Raw genomic sequence first — 20,083 nt, 5'->3', positions numbered from 1 at the left:
CTCCTGAGCTGGCGGAGGGTCCCTAGAGAGAGAGAGAGAGAGAGAGAGAGCGAGAGAGAGAGAGAGAGCGAGAGAGAGAGAGAGAGAGAGAGAGAGAGAGAGAGAGAGAGAGAGAGAGAGAGAGAGAGAGAGAGAGAGAGAGAGAGAGAGAGAGAGAGAGAGAGAGAGAGAGAGAGAGAGAGAGGAGAGAGAGAGAGAGAGAGAGAGAGAGAGAGAGAGAGAGAGAGAGAGAGAGAGAGAGAGAGAGAGAGAGGGAGGGAGGGAGGGGGAAGACAGAGACATACACTATCTCACCATCTCAGATCAGATCACCACAGGGAGGGGAGAAGGTTAGGTTGGGGGATGTGAAAGATCTAGCTATACAACATCCAACATGTGACAACAGAAAGAGGAGAAGAAGATTGTAGGTGAGTGTGATTAAGTATAGAGGGGGGAGAGACAATGGGCAGGACAGGAGGGGGGCCCTGTGGATCAGTTTTACCCTCCCCTGGGTGTGGGGGATGGGGGGTGGTGGAGTTGGAGGTGGGGCAGGAGGTCTTGAGGTAATGAGTGGGAATCTATTAATGTAGGGGATGAAGACGCAAAGAGGGAGGGAGGCAGGGACCTCCAGGGGTGGCCCCAACAACACATTTCATTTTCACAGATAAAGGAGCGAGTCCCCTGGGATGGGGAGCAATTGAAGGGGGGGTGGAATTTGTATTCAGAGCTCCTTTCCACTTGCCGTGGTGACTGTGTTAACAGCTTGATGTGCAGGTCACTCATTAGTTCATACAGCCTGCTCTCAATTGGCTGATCTCCGATCACGCTCCTATATCTGTTCATTTACAGCTCCTCTCACCATCTGTTTTTTCCTCTCTTCTTTTCTAAAACTCTGATACTGCCTCCAGTGGTCTCGTTTTAATCAGAAGTGACGAGAATGAATCTGAGACATCAGGAAAAAAATCTTGTTTTGATTCTTTGGGGGTTTATCTGGGCACATTGCACATCTCAAGCCTCTGTTGCCCCGTGTCTGAGAAGCATCTGTATCTAATGTTGAATATTGAAATATCTCTCTCTATCTTTCCTCCTCCCGGCAAAGAAAAATGTGAGGGGTAATTAATCCAGAGACACCAGTGGAACCGAGGAACCCACCCCGGGCCACGCACATCCCCTATTGAACTTTTAGAATACACACACGCACAGACGAAACAAAACACAATGAGAGCTGTGGAAAAGCTGAGGCATCAGATCAAATATCTCAAAATAATGTACTGGACTGTGTAAGGGCTGATGATTTGGCTCTTTGACCTTACAAGAGGGCATTATTTCTTCATTTCCTGCTTCCTGTTGACAAATATCATACGCCATGGCTACTATTCCTACAACATAAAACCTCTTCTCAGTTACAGTTCTTCTCCCACTTCTCTCAGACTATTCCATCCCCCTTTTGTTCTTTCTCTCATTTCTGATCCATTTTTCATGCATTACTTTACCCACCGCCATCTCTACTCCCCATATACAGTGCATTACCCCCCCTTCCATAAACACACTTTCTTATTTCCCTCCTTCGTTTACAGTGCATTACCACACTCCTCTTTCTTCCCCTGTCTCCCCCTATTATCCCTTGTTCCCTTCCCTGGTAACGGCTTCTCACACTAAGCTTCCTTTCCTTACATCATCTCTTTTCTATCTCTTCCCTCCATCCTCCCTCCATCACAGTATCCCATTGTCTCTGTGAGGCTTTCACCATCTATCTCTCCTTACACAGTAATTGAATGCTTGATCCATGCAACACGTCCTCCTGGTTCTTAATGAGCCCCTCTCTCCTCCGTCCATCCCCATCTAGACACTAAGAGGGTAGCCAAGCCTCATAGACATTTATTACAGGCCATTTCTCCACACAGACGAATCTACAGTGGACTTCTCAAAACAGATGATGTCATTAATCAAAAACAAATGCAGTACTGAGTGTGACCGTTAGAGGGAGTAGTGGAAATATGATACTGGCAGTGGATAATTAATTGATGCTGATGATTGTAGAATGTCGATAGCATTGATAAACAGATGCACATGTAGACAAATCAAATTAAAATAAAATCAAATGTTATTTGTCACATGCTTCATAAACAACAGGTGTAGACTAACATTGAAATGCTTACTGACGGGCCCTTCCCAACAATGCAGAGAGATAAAAATGAGAAGTAACAAGGAATAAATACACAATTCGATAGGAGAGGTGTTCATATCCAGGTCAAAGGTGGTTGTCAGTCTTCATGGGACACAGCTTACCGGATCCCATTTTCATAGCTGTCAGAGAGAGAAAGAAGCATTTGCAATAATCAATTGTTGTAATCAAAGCATTTGCTGTAATCAAATTTAGTTCAATTAAAGACGAAACAGATGACTCACTAGGATTTAAGGGTAATGGCCAAGTTATCGTTGCTCATTGTGTATTTATTATTACTTGTATTATTACGTGTTATTGGGAAGGGCCCGTAAGTACTCATTCCACTGTTAGTCTACACCTGTTGTTTACGAAGAATGTGACAAATACAATTTGATTTGATAATGTTGCATAGTTTAGATAGTGAAGTTAAGGGACCCACACATGAAGCTGTGGAACCAGATCTCTGAGCGATCCACCAGACAGGACACCCATTCATGCAGGGTCACCTTACTGTTCTTGTTATGGTCACACGACCTGTATGCAGAGAATAAACATACACAATACCACATAAAGGATTACTGTAGCTCTGTTGGAATAACATTTATTTTGACACCTTTTGGAAACAGAAGATGCTCTACAGGAATGACGGAGTCCATCCAAATCATCTTGACCCCTGGAATCTGTCCATTTCAAGGCTGCTTTGAGACAATGACTTATCAATGACCCAAGCCCAGCTCAGATAATCCTTACCATTGTGTCGTTGTTGTAATGCTGCAGCAAATGTACATTATCCCAGGGGTGTTGGCAGTCACAATGTAAGTAACCTAATTTATGTCCCTCTAACTCCCCTGAATGCCTCTGTCGATCCTACAGCTATTGTATACAGTAATTGTGTGCCTATGAACCAGAGTTATACTGACAGCACTGAGGAGGTTTGCCCCACTGTGCAGTTCACCCTGCAGTATCAGCTCAAACATAAATAACATTGTCATGTCTACTGCTGATAGGCTTCCCAGTAAAGCAATACAAACAATCTAGCATCCCAGAAAAGTGCTAAAAATAGCCCACATTAACATACTGTAGCCTAAGAAACAATGTTCATGGCACTAATAACTTGCTAGTAACTGACGACATTCATATTCTGACTATCTCTGAAACTCACTTAAATAATACATGTTTACATTTTTTATTTATTTCACCTTTATTTAACCAGGTAGGCTAGTTGAGAATGAGTTGTCATTTACAACTGCGACCTGGCCAAGATAAAGCAAAGCAGTGCGACAAGAACAACACAGAGTTACACATGGAATAAATAAGTGTACAGTCAATAACACAATAGAGAAAAAATAAAGTCTATATACAGTTTGTGCAAATGGCATGAGGAGGTAATGCAATAAATAAGCCATAGTAGCGAAGCAATTACAATTTAGCAAATTAACACTGAAGTGATAGATGGGGATGTTCAAGTAGAAATACTGGTGTGCAAAAGAGCAGAAAAGTAAATAAAAACAATATGGGGATAAAGTAGGTAGATTGGGTTGGCTATTTACAGATGGGCTATGTACAGCTGCAGCAATCGGTTAGCTGATGTTTTAAGTTAATGAGGGAAATGAGGGAAATAAATAAGTCTCCAGTTTCAGCGATTTTTGCAATTCGTTCCAGTCATCGGCAGCAGAGAACTGGAAGGAAAGGCGGCCAAAGGAGGTGTTGGCTTTGGGGGTGACCAGTGAGATATACCTGCTGGAGCGCTTGCTACGGGTGGGTGTTGTTATGGTGACCAGTGAGCTGAGATAAGGCGGAGCTTTACCTAGCATAGACTTATAGATGACCTAGAGCCAGTGTGCAGCGAGGGCCAGCCGACTAGAGAATACAGGTCGCAGTGGTGGGTGGTATAAGGGGCTTTGGTGACAAAACGGATGGCACTGTGATAGACTGCATCCAGTTTGCTGAGTAGAGTATTGGCTATTTTGTAAATGACATCGCCAAAGTCGAGGATCGGTAGGATAGTCAGTTTTACGAGGGTATGTTTGGCGCCGTGAGTGAAGGAGGCTTTGTTGAGAAATCGGAAGCCGATTCTAGATTTAATTTTGGATTGGAGATGTTTAATATGAGTCTGGAAGGAGAGTTTACAGTGATGATGATACAGTTGTAGCAATACATGGTTATAAAAAATACAGAAATGCCAATAGGGGCGGTGTTGCAGACTATATTCAGAACCACATTCCTGTGAAGCTTAGAGAGGATCTACTGTTAAATACTGTTGAAGTAATATGGCTACATGTTCACCTGCCTCACCTAAAGCCCATTCTTGTGGGAAGATGCTATAGACCACCAAATGCTAACAGTTAGTGTCTGGATAATATTTGTGAAATGCTTGATAATGTATGTGATATCAACAGAGAGAAATATTTTCTGAGTGACCTTAACGTTGAATGGCTTTCATCAAACTGTCCACTCAAAAAAAAGCTTCAAACTGTAACCAGTGCCTGCAACCTGGTTCAGGGTATCAATCAACCTACCAGGGTATTTACAAACAGCACAGGAATGAAATCATCAACATGTATTGATCACATCTTTTCTAATGCTGCAGAAATTTGCTTTAAAGTTATCCAAATCCATCAGATGTAGTGATCAAAATATAGTAGCCATATCTAGGAAAACCAAAGTTCAAAAGGCTGGGCCTAATATAGTATATAAGGTCATACAATATGTTTTATGGCTTTACACCCCCTGCTATATTGTAGATAAATAGTTACCTATCTAACAGAACACAGAGGGTGTTCTTTAATGGAAGCCTCACCAACATAATCCAGGTAGAATCAGGAATTCTCCAGGGCAGCTGTCTAGGCTCTGTACCTTTTTCAATATTTACTTATAACATTGAGTAAAGCCAGTGTTTCTATATATGCGGATGACTCTATACTTTATACGTCAGCTACCACAGCGAGTGAATTTACTGCAACACTTAACAAAGAGGTGCAGTCAGTTTCAGAATGGGTGGCAAAAAATAAGTTATATATTTCAAAAACTAAAAGCATTCCATTTTGAAAAACAATTTACCAAACCCTAAACCTCAACTAAATCTTGCAATGAATACTGTGGAAATTAAGCAAGTTGAGGTGACTAAACTGCTTGGAGTAAACCTGGATTGTAAACAATCATGGTCAAAACATGTTGATGAAACAGTAGCTAAGATGGGGAGAAGTCTGTCCATAATAAAGCATTGCTCTGCCTTCTTAACAACACTATCAACAAGACAGGTCCTACAGGCCCTAGTTTTGTCGCACCTGGACTACTGTCCAGTTGTGTGGTCAGGTGCCACAAAGAGGGACTTAGGAAAATTATAATTGGCTCTGCAGTTTAGAAAATGCTGTCATAATGCTGTGCTGATAAACATTTACAATACATGTTTAACTTAATTTAAGATGGCTCTTAAATATACACAGTGACCTAACATTAATAACATGCATGTCAATCTCTTATGGCTCAAAGTGGAAGAAATATTGACTTCATCACTGCTTGTTTTTGTAAAAAGTATTAACATGCTGAATGCACCGAGGTGTCTGTTTAAACTACTAGCACACAGCTCAGACACCCATGCATACCCCACAAGACATACCGCCAGAGTTCTCTTCACAATCCCAAAGTCCAGAACAGACTATGGGAGGCACACAGTACTACATAGAGCCATGGCTGCATGGAACTCTATTCCACATCAGGTAACTGATGCAAGCAATAGAATCAGATTTCAAAAACAGATAAAAATACACAGTGGACAGCGGGGACTGTGAAGAGACGCTCACACAGGCACAGACACACGCATACACATGATAACACACACACTCTACACACACGCACACATGGATTTTGTATTGTAGATATGCGGTAGTAGAGTAGTGGCCTGAAGGCACACACTTAATATGTCGTGAAAAGTGGTATGAAATGTAATGTATATAACTGCCTTTATGTTGCTGCACACCAGGAAGAGTAGCTGCTGCCTTAGATCCTTAATAAATACAAATACACACAAACAAACATATACTATTGCAAATACACACACACACACACACACACACATGCATGCATGCACACACGCAGACACACACACAAACACAAAGGACTTATGCAAACAAACACATCTGCATACAATATGAACAGACTGACATTTGTCTTCACCCACACAGAAACATTATCTTTGAAGGGTACCGTTTCCATTTGTGCTAATCCACACACAGCGGGAAGCACAGTGGGTAATAAACATTATCATTGCTGGGAATAGGTTGACATTGAGCCAGCCAGCCCCACTCCCACAAAACCTGTCACTGCAGACTGGCAACACACACCAGCTTTATGACTGAGGCGGGAGAGGGGTGGAGAGAGAGAGGATAGACTTAGTAGGGAGGAAAGAGAGGGATGAGGACATGGGGTATGGAGGAGGGAGTGTTAGAGGGATGGATGAGATAGAGAGGAGAGTGTGATGAGTGGGGAGGTGGGTTGGCTGAGTAGTAGAGGGAGAGGGGGGGCTCACAGGAAGGGGGTTGGCACAGAGGATGTCTGCTGAGGATGGGGTGCAGAGAGAACATGCGGATGGGAGGTGCAACATGGAATGGGGGCGATTGACATTTTAATCCTTTACACTAAGGACATCATTTGACCTTCTCTTTACAAATAGGTCATTGCCCCCAATTTCACATTTTTCCATAACGTTCTCAAATTATCAGTTGAATTTGAATTAATTTCCTGTATTGACTGAGATTAAAGGATGTTGACAGTTGGCAACTGATAAAGACAGGGATAAACATAATGGGATTTGGACATGTCATCATTTGTATGTGGTGCATAGAGGACAAGAAAGATTAAGTGTAAGTGTGTATTCAGAGTGGGGCTCACTGGAAGAAGGAGGTAGCACAGTGCTCTAGAGGCATTCTTTTGTAGCGTAGCTTCCTCAGGTCTTTCCGGCTCAGCTTTCCATCCTTGTTCTTGTCCAGCAGGCCAAACCTCCGCTATACAATTCAGGAGAGAGAGGAGACATCGAAGTAGAGGAATATTGAATGACAACAATGAGCTATTCACCCCAGCACTCCTAATGCCAATTTACCTAAAAGGAGGATGGACAGAGTCTAGAGAGGGAGGAAGGAGGACAAAGCTGGGTTAAAGATGTATTTAATTGAATAAATAAAGGGAGGGCTAGAGGTCAGGAAGGCAGGAATGAGGATATAATATTACCACCCAGTTATCTTTCTTATTGAATCATTTAGTGATTATTGACTAAGTCTATTTATACTGGGGTTCCTGAATGCTCCCTCATTCTGAGTAGTGGAAGACCACACAATAAGCTACACAGGATCTTTTAAACCTTAAATGACATCTGCTCCCGGTAACTGTAACAATTTCACACCACAACACAAATCAAAGTGCTCTTCATGCTCCTCAAGTTAGTTCATGATAAGTGTAATTAGGTGCGGTAGATCTTGCAGACACTGCAGCCCTCCAGGACCAGAGTAGCCCAGCCCTATTCCTCTGTCTTGTCTGTTACCTGGGCTAGTTGGGAGCGCTGGGCGTGGCTCAGGCAGCTCTGAGGCGGGGCGTAGGGGGCGTAGGACTCTCCCATGCGACTCAATAGGAGGAACCAGTCCATGAGGCGGTATGGGAACTGGCCATACTCCTCCTCTGTACAGTTTGCCTTGGAAACTTGGAAACAAGTATAATCAAGCATGAAGTGGAACCTGGTCTTGAAGAAGACTTATTGTGTAGGTATAGTACTGCAGTACTGTGTGTGTTTGTGAGTCCTACCCAGACAAGGCCCTTTATGAGCCAGTCCAATGTGACGTCTCTTGCGGCAGGCTTCTCTATGCAGCAGACACTCGTTCCCATAGGTCTTTCCCAGAACACTGCACACTGGTGCCCCCTGCCTGCACACATAGGTCATTACAAGCACAATGACATACTGTAGTGCAAGGCACCTTTCTTTATCACTTGAATACAACTTAATTACGTTTGTGGTGTGGCCCTACCGTGGGCAGGTCTTAGGACACACACACTTTGGGAAGAGGACTCCGTTGTCCTGCACCACCTGGCACCAGGAACCCATTGGACTGTGACACTTCAGAAGCTCACATAGTAGGACTTGCATATGGATAGATGGAGAAATGGAGAGGGAGGGAGGAAGGGAGGGAGGTGGAAGAGACTTCATGCTTTGAACATAAAATCAGTCGATACAGAACTACAATGGGGTTATTTGCAGTCTAAACAAACAAGGTCAATGTGTTTTAAACATCAAATTTCAACAAAAAAAAAAAAAAAAAAAAAAGAGAAAGTGTTACTGCTTGACAGACTCTTTGCTCTTTGCTAACATTACCAATTTGGCGCTTTTAGGGTTAATGATGGCAGACTTACAGTTGAAGTCAGAAGTTTACATACACTTAGGTTGGTGTCATTAAGACTCGTTTTTCAACCACTTCATAAACTATAGTTTTGGTAAGTCGGTTAGAACATGCATGACACAAGTAATTTTTCCAACAATTGTTTACAGACAGATTATTTCACTATATCACAATTCCAGTGGGTCAGAAGTTTACATACACTAAGTTGACTGTGCCTTTAATAAACAGCTTGGAAAATTCCAGAAAATCATGTTATGGTTTTAGAAGCTTCTGATAGGCTAATTGATATCATTTGAGTCAATTGGAGGTGTACCTGTGAATGTATTTCAATGCCTACCTTCAAACTCAGTGCCTCTTTGCTTGACAACATGGGGAAAAAAAAGAAAATCAGCCAAGACCTCAGAAAAAAAATTGTAGACCACCACCAGTCAGGTTTATCATTGGGAGCAATTTCCAAATGCCTGAAGGTACCACGTTCATCTGTACAAACAATAGTACGCAAGTATAAACACCATGGGACTACGCAGCCGTCATACTGCTCAGGAAGGAAACGCGTTCTGTCTCCTAGAGATGAACGTACTTTGGTGCAAAAAGTGCAAATCAATCCCAGAACAACAGCAAAGGACCTTGTGAAGATGTTGGATTAAACAGGTACAAAAGTATCTATATCCACAGTAAAACGAGTCCTATATCGACATAACCTGAAAGGCAGCTAAGCAAGGAAGAAGCCACTGCTGCTAGGGACAAAGATTGTACTTTTTGGAGAAATGTCCTCTGGTCTGATGAAACCAAAATAGAACTGTTTGGCCATAATGACCATTGTTATGTTTGGAGGAAAAAGGGGAGGCTTGCAAGCCGAAGAATACCATCCCAACCGTGAAGCACGGGGGTGGCAGCATCATGTTGCGGGGGTGCTTTGCTGCAGGAGGGACTGGTGCGCTTCACAAAATAGATGGCATCATGAGGGAGGAAAATTATGTGAATTTATTGAAGCAACATCTCAAGACATCAGTCAGGAAGTTAAAGCTGGGTCGCAAATGGGTCTTCCAAATGGACAATGACCCCAAGCATACTTCCAAAGTTGTGGCAAAATGGCTTAAGGACAACACAGTCAAGTTATTGGAGTGGCCAGCACAAAGCCCAGACTTCAATCCTATAGAAAATGTGTGGGCAGAACTGAAAAAGTGTGTGCGAGCAAGGAGGCCTACAAACCTGACTCAGTTACACCAGCTCTGTCAGGAGGAATGAGCCAAAATTCACACAACTTATTGTGGGAAGCTTGTGGAAGGCCACTCAAAACGTTTGACCCAAGTTAAACAATTCAAAGGCAATGCTACTAAATACTAATTGAGTGTATGTAAACTTCTGACCCACCTGGAATGTGATGAAATAAATAAAAGCTGAAATAAGTTCTCTCTACTATTATTCCGACATTTCACATTCTTAAAATAAAGTGTTGATCCTAACTGACCTAAGACAGGGAATTTTTACTCGGAATAAATGTCAGGAATTGTGAAAAACTGAGTCTAAATGTATTTGCCAAAGGTGTATGTAAACTTTCAACTTCAACTGTATCTCACCTGGGTCCACCCTACCCAGATATGGTCTCAGACTGCTCTCAGCCTGCCATTGTTTGCGCTGGGCTCTGCCACCCTGAAACACATAGAATTCGGCAGCAAAAGGAGACAGACCAGTCTGTTATCAGTTTGTAACATGGAATAAACCTTGAACATGTGTTTGTCTTTTAATGCTGTGTTCTTTTGAAAATGCTGTATTAGTACAGCATATTGTTTGACACTATATAAACGAGTCACCCCGCAGTGTTTGTGATTATACCCTGATGAAGACAGCTTGTCTGTCGAAACGTTGGTTATTACATTTTTGCATCTGAGCTCCTAGAGTGTGCGGCTCTCCTTTATTTTTAAGTGTTCTACTCCGCTAGCCAGCACCTCGCCTAAATAGGTGTGCGTTTCTTCTTCTTCTAGAAGGGCCTATCCACTCAACATGAGTAGACAACTTAACTGCTCTGTTCTGTATACAGACTTTTGTGTTGAATTATATTTTGGGTGGTTGGGTTCTCAGACAAATAGAGGCCAAGCAACAGTCAGAACCTCTCCCAAATTTTCAGATTTATCTTCAACCATGATAAATCTGTACATGCCTGACAGTCTGCCACTGATAGCAAATAATTTCAAGCCAATTCAAGTCCTTTCACTGTTCATATTGAAGCTATGTTAATCGATGACTTGTCTCCTCTATAACCTCTGTAGTGTATGAAACCCTGACTGGCATAGAACAGCCCCCACTGCAAGGGGGGATGCTCCAAACCCCCCAATTCCCCGCTATCCTCAATCCACTACTATGGTCTTTGTAGTCTGATCCAGACCCACATCTGCCCTGAATGCACCTGATAAGAAACAGGTGCATTCCCACTGGGCACACACTGGTTGAATCAACATTGTTTCCACGTCATTTCAATGAAATTACGTTGAAATAATGTGGAATGCACGTTGACGTCTGTGCCCAGTGGGTTGTGACCCAAAATACTGGGACCTCAGCTCCTTTAGCTCCTTCAGCTCCCAAAGCCCAATTGTTTCATTAGTCCATTGTTGATATAGTCCCAAAATGTTTTGCATGTCAGCAATCAAGTTTTCAAGATATATCACTTTCAAAATACAGAAATACTGCTTGCATGATGCATTTAGCATCATATGATTTCTGTATTTTGAAAGTGATATATCTTGAAAACTTGATTGCTGACATGCAAAATATATTTTTACTATATTAACATTGGACTAATTACACAAATACCAAAAGCTAGTTTTGGGTGGAGTTTTCCTTTAACATGAATTTATTGCCTAACAACTCCAACTCAAATCCATCTCAATAACAAACAGAGGAATGTTGATTTATCTCCAACTCATTCCAACATGTGGGAAAATTTCTCAATGTGTATGCTACATGAAAGGTTGTCCTATTTCAGTAAAGCCCTACTATTTTTCCTTCAGTTGTTTTGACATACCAAGTGATTTCCTCAGCTATACACACACTTTTACCAGGTGCCTGGCCGGATATAAAAGTATGCGTTGACGTCTATGAACATTCTTCAAGGTATAAAAGTCCCAACTTTCCGTCCTACTTGGGACGTATTTAACGAGATCAAAAATGTAGAACGTTGCAGATAGATATATAATGAATAGAGCTGACAACATTCACTATTCGACATGACAGACCATAGACTGTGACAGACAAACAATTATATCTGTTCTACAATCTTCTGTAACATTTCTGTCTGAACCTTCTGTAACATTGCACTCTCCTGAACAGGTCCCAGCCTCCTAATGTAATGAGGAGAAAGGTTATACTCACCATGGCCAGGTCAGGGTGAAAAGCCAGGGCCAGCAGGTAGAGCAGGTTCATAGTCAGGCTGAACGCGAGAGAAGAGAGTTGCTAACAGTCCTGCAGGAGAAATAAACCAAACAGAACTATTTCAGTGACATGGCCAATGTATGTATACTACTTGTATATCAAATGAATTAAATAAAACAATTTCCTTTCATGTGATTCACTGTAAAATAACCCTTACGGAAGAGTGAAAGAGAAATATAACTTTGAGATTGTCAATATATGCTTGGACAACATACACATATTTTCTTATTTGGTGTAATTTCCCTCCATTATTCACCAGTCATTCCAATAATCCAGAAAAAAACAATGAGGCTCAGTCAAAAGAAAGCAATCATTTCCAATTACTGTGCTGTAGGAGACAGATTGAGTTACATGGACAGGAGGACATTAGCCATCAACAGAGGAAGTCATTATATGGAACAAGTCATTTTCCCAGACAGCTTCAGAAATCTTACCAGTTTCGCTTGCTTCTATCCTCTATTGCTATTCCGCTTGCTGTTCTGTGTCTTGCCAGCTACATATCTTTCCCTCTCCTTTACACCCGTTCCTTAAAGGTATCTGTTTTTAAGTTCTGCTGCCTATACTTTCTCCCTCCTTTTATTTGATCTCCTATTCTTACAATCCTGCCTTATCTGCCCCTCCTCTCCCCTCCTTTCTACCTCCTCCTCTTAATCTTCAGTTCACAATAGCCCCCTGTTTATAGGCCACATCAGCAGACCAAAATACTCAGAGAAAATATATGCACCTTCAGTCAGTCAGTCAGTCAATCAATCAATTAGATGAAAACAGAAAATGCAATTCAGACAGACAGTAGGTGTTGTGAGAGTGTTTATTAGGGGGTTTGATTTGACTTATGATGTAAAGAGAGAGAGAGAGAGAGATGTATTGGCTGAATCCATGTGTGCTCTGGCCTGTAAATGTATGTGTCTGTGATGAACTGCCAGCCTCAATGAGAACCAGTTCCCCTTTCCTAATAGCCGCGGGAAGTAGGGGTGCTGAGAGTGCTGCAGCAAAAACCAGAAAAATTAGAAGAATAAAACAATTACTAGTATTAGCGGACCGTGATACTGTAGCCGTCTGATACAACAGGTGTAGTAGACAAACAGCGAAATGCTTACACTTACCAACAATGCAGAGAAAGAAAACAGAGAAATAATAGAAAAGTAATAACACGTAATAATAAATACAATACACAATGAGTAACGATAACTTTGGTATATACAGGGGTTAGTACCGAGTCTATGTGTAGGGGTACGAGGTAATTGATGTAGATATGTACAGTTGGAGTCAGAAGTTTACATACACCTTAGCCAAATTCATTTAAACTCAGTTTTTTACAATTCCTGACATTTAATCCTATTTAAAAATCCCTGTCTTAGGTCAGTTAGGATCACCACTTGATTTTAAGAATGTGAAATGTTGGAATAATAGTAGAGAGAATTATTTATTTAAGCTTTTATTTCTTTCATCACATTCCCAGTGGGTCAGAGGTTTACATACACTCAATTAGTATTTGGTAGCATTGCCTTTAAATTGTTTAACTTGGGTCAAACATTTCGGGTAGCCTTCCACAAGCTTCCTACAATAAGGTGGGTGAATTTTGGCCCATTCCTCCTGACAGAGCTGGTGTAACTGAGTCAGGTTTGTAGGCTACCTTGCTTGCACACGCTTTTTCAGTTCTGCCCACACATTTTCTATAGGATTGAGGTCAGGGCTTTGTGATGGCCACTCCAATACCTTGACTTTGTTGTCCTTAAGCCATTTTGCCACAACTTTGGAAGTATGCTTGGGGTATTTGTCCAGTTGGAAGACCCATTTGCGACCAAGCTTTAACTTCCTGACTGATGTCTTGAGATGTTGCTTCAATAAATTCACATAATTTTCCTCCCTCATGATGCCATCTATTTTGTGAAGTACACCAGTCCCTCCTGCAGCAAAGCACCCCCACAACATGATGCTGCCACCCCCGTGCTTCACGGTTTGGATGGTGTTCTTCGGCTTGCAAGCCTTCCCCATTTTCCTCCAAACATATCAATGGTCATTATGGCCAAACAGTTATATTTTTGTTTCATCAGACCAGAGGAAATTCCTCCAAAAAGTACAATCTTTGTCCCCATGTGCAGTTGCAAACCGTAGTCTAACTTTTTTATGTCACTTTTGGAGCAGTGGCTTCTTCCTTGCTGAGCGGCCTTTCAGGTTATGTCGATATAGGACTCGTTTTACTGTGGATATAGATACTTTTGTACCTGTTTAATCCAGCATCTTCACAAGGTCCTTTGCTGTTGTTCTGGGATTGATTTGCACTTTTCGCACCAAAATACGTTCATCTCTAGGAGACCGAACGCGTCTCCTTCTTGAGCGGTATGATGGCTGTGTGGTCCCATGGTGTTTAAACTTGCGTACTATTGTTTGTACAGATGAACGTGGTACCTTAAGGCGTTTGGAAATTGCTCCCAAGGATGAACCAGACTTATGGAGGTCTACACTTTTTTTTCTGAGGTCTTGGCTGATTTCTTTGGATTTTCCCATGATGTCAAGCAAAGAGGCACTGAGTTTGAAGGTAGGCCTTGAAATACATCCACATGTACACCTCCAATTGACTCAAATAATATCAATTAGCTTATCAAAAGCTTCTAAAGCTGTGATATCATTTTCTGGAATTTTCCAAGCTGTTTAAAGACACAGTCAACTTAGTGTATGTAAACTTCTGACCCACGGGAATTGTGATACAGTTAAAGTTAATTATAAATTAAATAATCTGTCTGTAAACAATTGTTGGAAAAATACTTGTGTCATGCACAAAGTAGATGTCCTAACCGACTTTCCAAAACTATAGTTTATTAACAAGAAATTTGTGGAGTGGTTGAAAAACGAGTTTTAATGACTCCAACCTAAGTGTATGTAAACTCCCGACTTCAACTGTATATACAACTAGGAATAGAATGACTAGGCAACAGGATAGATAATAAACAGTAGCAGCAGCATATGTGAGGAGTCAAAAAAGTTTGTGCAAATAGGGTCAATGCAGATACTCCAAGAAGCTATTTGGTTAACTATTTAACTAACTATTTAGCAGTCTTATGGCTTGAGGGTAGAAGCTGTTCAGGGTCCTGTTGGTTCCAGACTTGGTGCATCGGTACAACTTGCTGTGCGGCAGCAGAGAGTACAGTCTATGATTTGGGTGGCTGGAGTCTTAGACCAATTTTAGGGCCTTCCTCTGACAGCTCCTGGTATAGAGGTCCTGGGAGTGTTATAATCACAATGGACAAACATATGATGCCCCTAGCAATTGCTTTTCTCAGTTTTCAGAGAAACTTCTAGGTATGAACATCCAATATTTTCCTCAGTCCTTATAAAGGGACACACTTTACACAGTTTGTTGGGGGCTGAAGATAGTGAATGGGGAGATGACTGACTGACTAGGGGGCGATGTCAGAAGCTTAACACTGTCACCTAGTGGTCATTGTGATGCATGACCACTATACAGATTTTATTAGACATATCATAACATGAATAACTTGGTTTATTGTACTGTTCATGATCCCACAACAGTACCTCCATTTTTATGATTGTATTTTCTATTCGAATGTAAGTTCTTCCCTTCGTTTATTGGTTGTAAACGTTTAGACCGGAGAGCTCTCAGGTTTCTCACTAGATTAAAATGTCATGAAGAGAAGCTTCCCTTCACATGGATGATCATCAAAGGGGATTTGAGAGGTAACTGCTAAGAGTGGAACGAAAACATGCACTTTTATCCCTCTGAAAACTGTTCAGTGTACGTGTATTGATGTGAGAAGAGAAGGAGTCATATACTGTGTATGTGTGTGTGTGTGTCTGTGTGTGCGAGTGAGAGAGAGCGAGCTAGAGAGAAAGAGAGAAGGTGGGGGGTAGGGACCATGGTAGGGACGTATACAGGAACGTTTGAGATTATTTATGTGCAGAAATGATCCGAATGACTGAGGTCGAAGCTTGGGAAGGCAGAAAAACATGAATCATGACTCCTGTCGATCATGTGGACTAGTTATTCAAATTGGGAAAGATATGCAACATTTCTAACCGCTTTTACTTTTGTTATCGAACCTTCCAAATGGGGGTTCTACTAAAATGAAATAATTTGCATCACTTGTTATCTCACACGTTGAGATTAGAGATGTTGCCAAGCCATAGAGTACCACAACATGAGTCATAATTTTTTAAATATTTTTTAAATTTAACTAGGCAAGTCAGTTAAGAACAAATTCTTAATTACAATGACAGCCTACCGGGGAACACTGCCTTGTTCAGGGGCAAAATTACACATTTTACCCTGTCAGCTTGGGGATTTGATCCAGATACCTTTTGGTTACTGGCCCAACACCCAACACTCTAACCACTAGGCTACCTGCCACCCAAAATATTGCCCATGAATAATATTACTCGGAGTATTTTGGTAATAATATTTTGGTAATAATACTCATAATACTCATAAAACCTAGTGGTCAAACAGGGAAATGGTTCCAATCATTTTACCACACTCATTTTTCCCATAGGGGATTTTAGAAACACTAAAATAAGGGCTGTGTTTTGTGTAGACTTACCCTGGCGTGATGTTTTGATAACCGTGTGAATCTCTCTATGACAAGGTGACTTTTATCAATATATTCACCTGTATTTACCCCCCAAAAATGAAAAGCTGATTAGCTGCTAATGTGGCTATCATAAAGAACTACAAATGCCATGATGATCGGTTCGAGACTGCTGAATCAAGGCAAAGGTTAGAATCTCTGGATTAATTATCTAATGTTAGCTAAATGTAGTAATTAATAAATTGGCAACATTTCTTCAAATGGACAATTCTGTAAACTGTTTTGTTCAAATTTTACATTCACACAATACCTGCTAGCAAAGGTGTCAGCTAGAGATCATGTGCAGGAGCTTGCAGGGATTTGTAGTTTTGCATGTCTACTTTGATATCAATTAGCATTTTCAAATCTGAGAGTAAATAGAGCTGAGTATATTGATAAAAGTAATCTTGTCCAAGAGAGAAGTACATGGTTGTCAAAACGTCATGCCATGGTAAGCCTACACGAAACACAGACATTATATTTAAGTGTTTCTGAAATATCTTATGGGAAAAATTAAAGGTGGAAAAACGATTGGAACCATTTCCCTGTTTGACTGCTAGGTTTTATGGGTATTATGACACCTCCGCCGCGGGACTCTATTGAGGTCCAGGTGACGTCTGAACGCTCCGCCCATCGAGTAGAAGAGGATGCTGGAATGATAAAGCATCATGCATCTAATCTCCTTTGAGAATTCCGCTGAACTGTTTTCTGATGGACGTTTGAATTATTTGACGGCACGGACACGTGGATATGTATGACTGTTGCTTCCGAACATCATTCGACGTTATCATTACATTGTATCGGTGTTGACAAAATAATGCTGTAGTTTGCGTTTGTCATGACTAAAGTGCAACTAACCTCGTCCCCAGGCTATTGCGCCGAAAAGCGGAAGTGTCTGGGGACGAGTTTATAGCGAAACCTGGGGTTATTTACAAGGTTCTTTACATTAGGCATATTTCAATAATTGAATTTTAACCACATTTCAACGTCAAGACTCAAGATAATGTTTTCTTGAACAACAAGAATAGTTTAGAAGGCTTTAGTGAGAAAATGCGGTTTAATTCTCTTTCTGCCATTTTTTGTTGTTGCGTTTTCCACTTATTGTTCAAATTCTAAAGAAAACTGTTCTTACATAGAGAAACAAACTTGGCGATGGTGATACCAAGAGGATAACTTCAACTTCAGGACAGCCACTGCCTTCATCTGACACTTGCCTTCCTTGGACCGTGGACCCTAGTAAACCTGACGGAATAACTTCATAATTCTGTTCTTCCAGGTAGGAGTCCATTTTACTTAAAAAAAAAGTTTATCACTATACTAATTCAAAATGTACCATTTGTCTACTACTCTGTAGTACTTTTCTGATAACCACAATAACATGTAAATAACAGAAGTCATTACTCAGGGTAATCATTTGAGTCCTTCTGTAGAAGAGTAAGGAATATAAAGTACAATACATGGATTACTTGTAAATTAATTTATGTAATATTTTCTAGAATGGGCATAGAATCAGAACTTGACTCATTGCAATGGCTCAAATGGTTGTTCTCTGTCTCTCATCACTGTTGTGTTTAGTCACTGGTATATTTAAGCAATAAGCATGTGGGGGTACAGGTATATGGCCAATATACCATGGCTAAGGGCTGTTCTAATGCACGCAACACAAAGTGCCTGGATACAGCCCTTAGCCGTGGTATATTGGCCGTATACCATAAACCCCCTAGGTGCTTTATTGCTCTTATAAACTGGTTGCTAATGTAATTAGAACAGTACAAATATGTTTTGTCATACTTGTGGTAAATACCACGACTTTCAGCTAATTAGCATTCATTGCTCAAACCACCCAGTTTATTATTAGGCAATAAGGCCAGAGGAGGTGTGGTATATGGCCAGTATACCACGGCTAAGGGCTGTTCTTATGTATGACGCAACGTGTAGTGCCTGGATACAGCCCTTAGCCATGCATGGTATATTACCCATATATCACAAACCCCCAAGGTGCCTTATTGCTATTATAAACTGGTTAACAACATAATTAGAGTAGTAAAAATAAATGTTTGGTCATACTCGTGGTATACAGTCTGATATACCACAGCTGTCAGCCAATCAGCATTCAGGGCTCGAACCACCCAGTATATAATTAGAGGTAGTCTTCTGGGTCGTGCCATGATTCATAACTCATGTCAACCTAGTGTGCTCTCTCATCCATCCAGAGGTGGGCCATTCTAAATTAAAAATAATTCCACCTATAGGCTAAATGTAAAGACCAGATTAAATTAAGAATAGTCTGATGGGTGAGAATATTATCAAGTGCTTGTCAAATTGTGAATGAGAGACTGATAAAATTGCGCCGTAGAAGAAGGCAGATGTTTTACGTGTCCCCAACCGATTGTGTTTTTTTATTTGTTTATTTGGGATGTTTGTAACTTATTTTTTTACCTATTTTGTACATCATGTTGCCGCTACCGTCTCTTATGACCGAAAATAACTAATGGACATCAGGACTGCGATTACTCACCATGGACTGGCAGAATCCTTTTTTTCCTTTAACGAGTCTGACGAGCCCGACGCGAATGATATACTACTTTCTCGGCAACAGGCCCAGAGGGCAGGCTGCCTTCTGAGAATTCGTAGGCGATCGAATAAACCCCCACTTCCTTCCATTCTGCTGGCAAACGTGCAATCTTTGGAGAATAAAATCGATTACCTATGCGGAAGATTAAACTACCAACGGGACATTCAAAACTGTAATATCTTATGCTTCACGGAGTCATGGCTGAACAGCTACACTATCAACATACAGCTGGCTGGTTGTACGCTGTACCTGCAGGATAGAACAGCAGCGTATGATAAGACAAGAGGCGGCGGACTATGTATTTTTGTAAATAACAACTGGTGCACAATATCTAAGGAAGTCTCGAGCTATTGCTCGCCTGAGTTAGTGTGGTCTACAGTTTATCATGAGATACTCTATCTACCTAGAGAGTTTTCATCTGTATTTTTCGTAGCTGTTTTACATACCACCACAGTCAGAGGCTGGCACTAACACAGCACTGAATGAGCTATATTCCGCCATAAGCAAACAAGATGACGCTCACCCAGAGGCGGCGCTCCCTCCAGTTGGCAAATCTGACCATAATTCTATCCTCCTGATTCCTGCTTACAAGCAAAAATTTAAGCAGGAAGCACCAGTGACTAGATCAATAAAAAAGTGGTCGGATGAAGCAGATGCTAAGCTACAGGACTGTTTTGCTAGCACAGACTGGAATATGTTCTGGGATTCCTCCGATGGCATTGAGGGGTACACCACATCAGTCATTGGCTTCATCAATAAGTGCATTGATGATGTTGTCGCCACAGCGACCATACGTACATACCCCAACCAGAAGCCATGGATTACAGGCAACATCCACACTGAGCTAAAGGCTAAAGCTGCAGCTTTCAAGGAGCAGGACTCGTACCCGGAATCTTATAAGAAATCCCACTATGCCCTCCGACGAACCATCAAACAGGCAAAGTGTCAATAAAGGACTAAGATCGAA

The 20,083-nt window shown here is 41.3% G+C and overlaps 2 protein-coding genes across 4 annotated transcripts in view; one reads left to right on the top strand and one right to left on the bottom strand.

The window, feature by feature from the left end:
• Window positions 1–275: 275 nt before the first annotated feature.
• LOC129835939 (SPARC-like) overlaps window positions 276–20,083 on the bottom strand; it is a 44,094-nt gene continuing 24,286 nt past the window's right edge. The window contains exons 2-9 of the mRNA XM_055901634.1: window positions 11,899–11,956; window positions 10,110–10,182; window positions 8,161–8,272; window positions 7,940–8,058; window positions 7,683–7,837; window positions 7,037–7,149; window positions 2,586–2,680; window positions 276–2,286 (exon numbers count right to left, since the gene is read on the bottom strand). Of these exons, the coding sequence (XP_055757609.1) occupies window positions 2,231–2,286; window positions 2,586–2,680; window positions 7,037–7,149; window positions 7,683–7,837; window positions 7,940–8,058; window positions 8,161–8,272; window positions 10,110–10,182; window positions 11,899–11,956 (781 nt within the window). The 3' untranslated portion in view covers window positions 276–2,230. The remainder of the gene's footprint in view (window positions 2,287–2,585; window positions 2,681–7,036; window positions 7,150–7,682; window positions 7,838–7,939; window positions 8,059–8,160; window positions 8,273–10,109; window positions 10,183–11,898; window positions 11,957–20,083) is intronic.
• Window positions 17,180–20,083, top strand: part of ccser2a (coiled-coil serine-rich protein 2a) — an 86,490-nt gene continuing 83,586 nt past the window's right edge. For 2 of the 3 annotated variants that reach the window (XM_055902514.1, XM_055902513.1), the window contains exon 1: window positions 17,180–17,817. The gene's annotated coding sequence lies outside the window, so the exon portion shown is untranslated. The remainder of the gene's footprint in view (window positions 17,818–20,083) is intronic. The other variant, XM_055902512.1, reaches the window with a different exon arrangement.

Source organism: Salvelinus fontinalis, chromosome 37 (assembly GCF_029448725.1).
Source record: "Salvelinus fontinalis isolate EN_2023a chromosome 37, ASM2944872v1, whole genome shotgun sequence".
Taxonomy (NCBI): Eukaryota; Metazoa; Chordata; class Actinopteri; order Salmoniformes; family Salmonidae; genus Salvelinus; species Salvelinus fontinalis.
The sequence above is the reverse complement of the archived record's forward strand: the minus strand, read 5'-3'. Positions and strand labels throughout refer to the sequence as shown.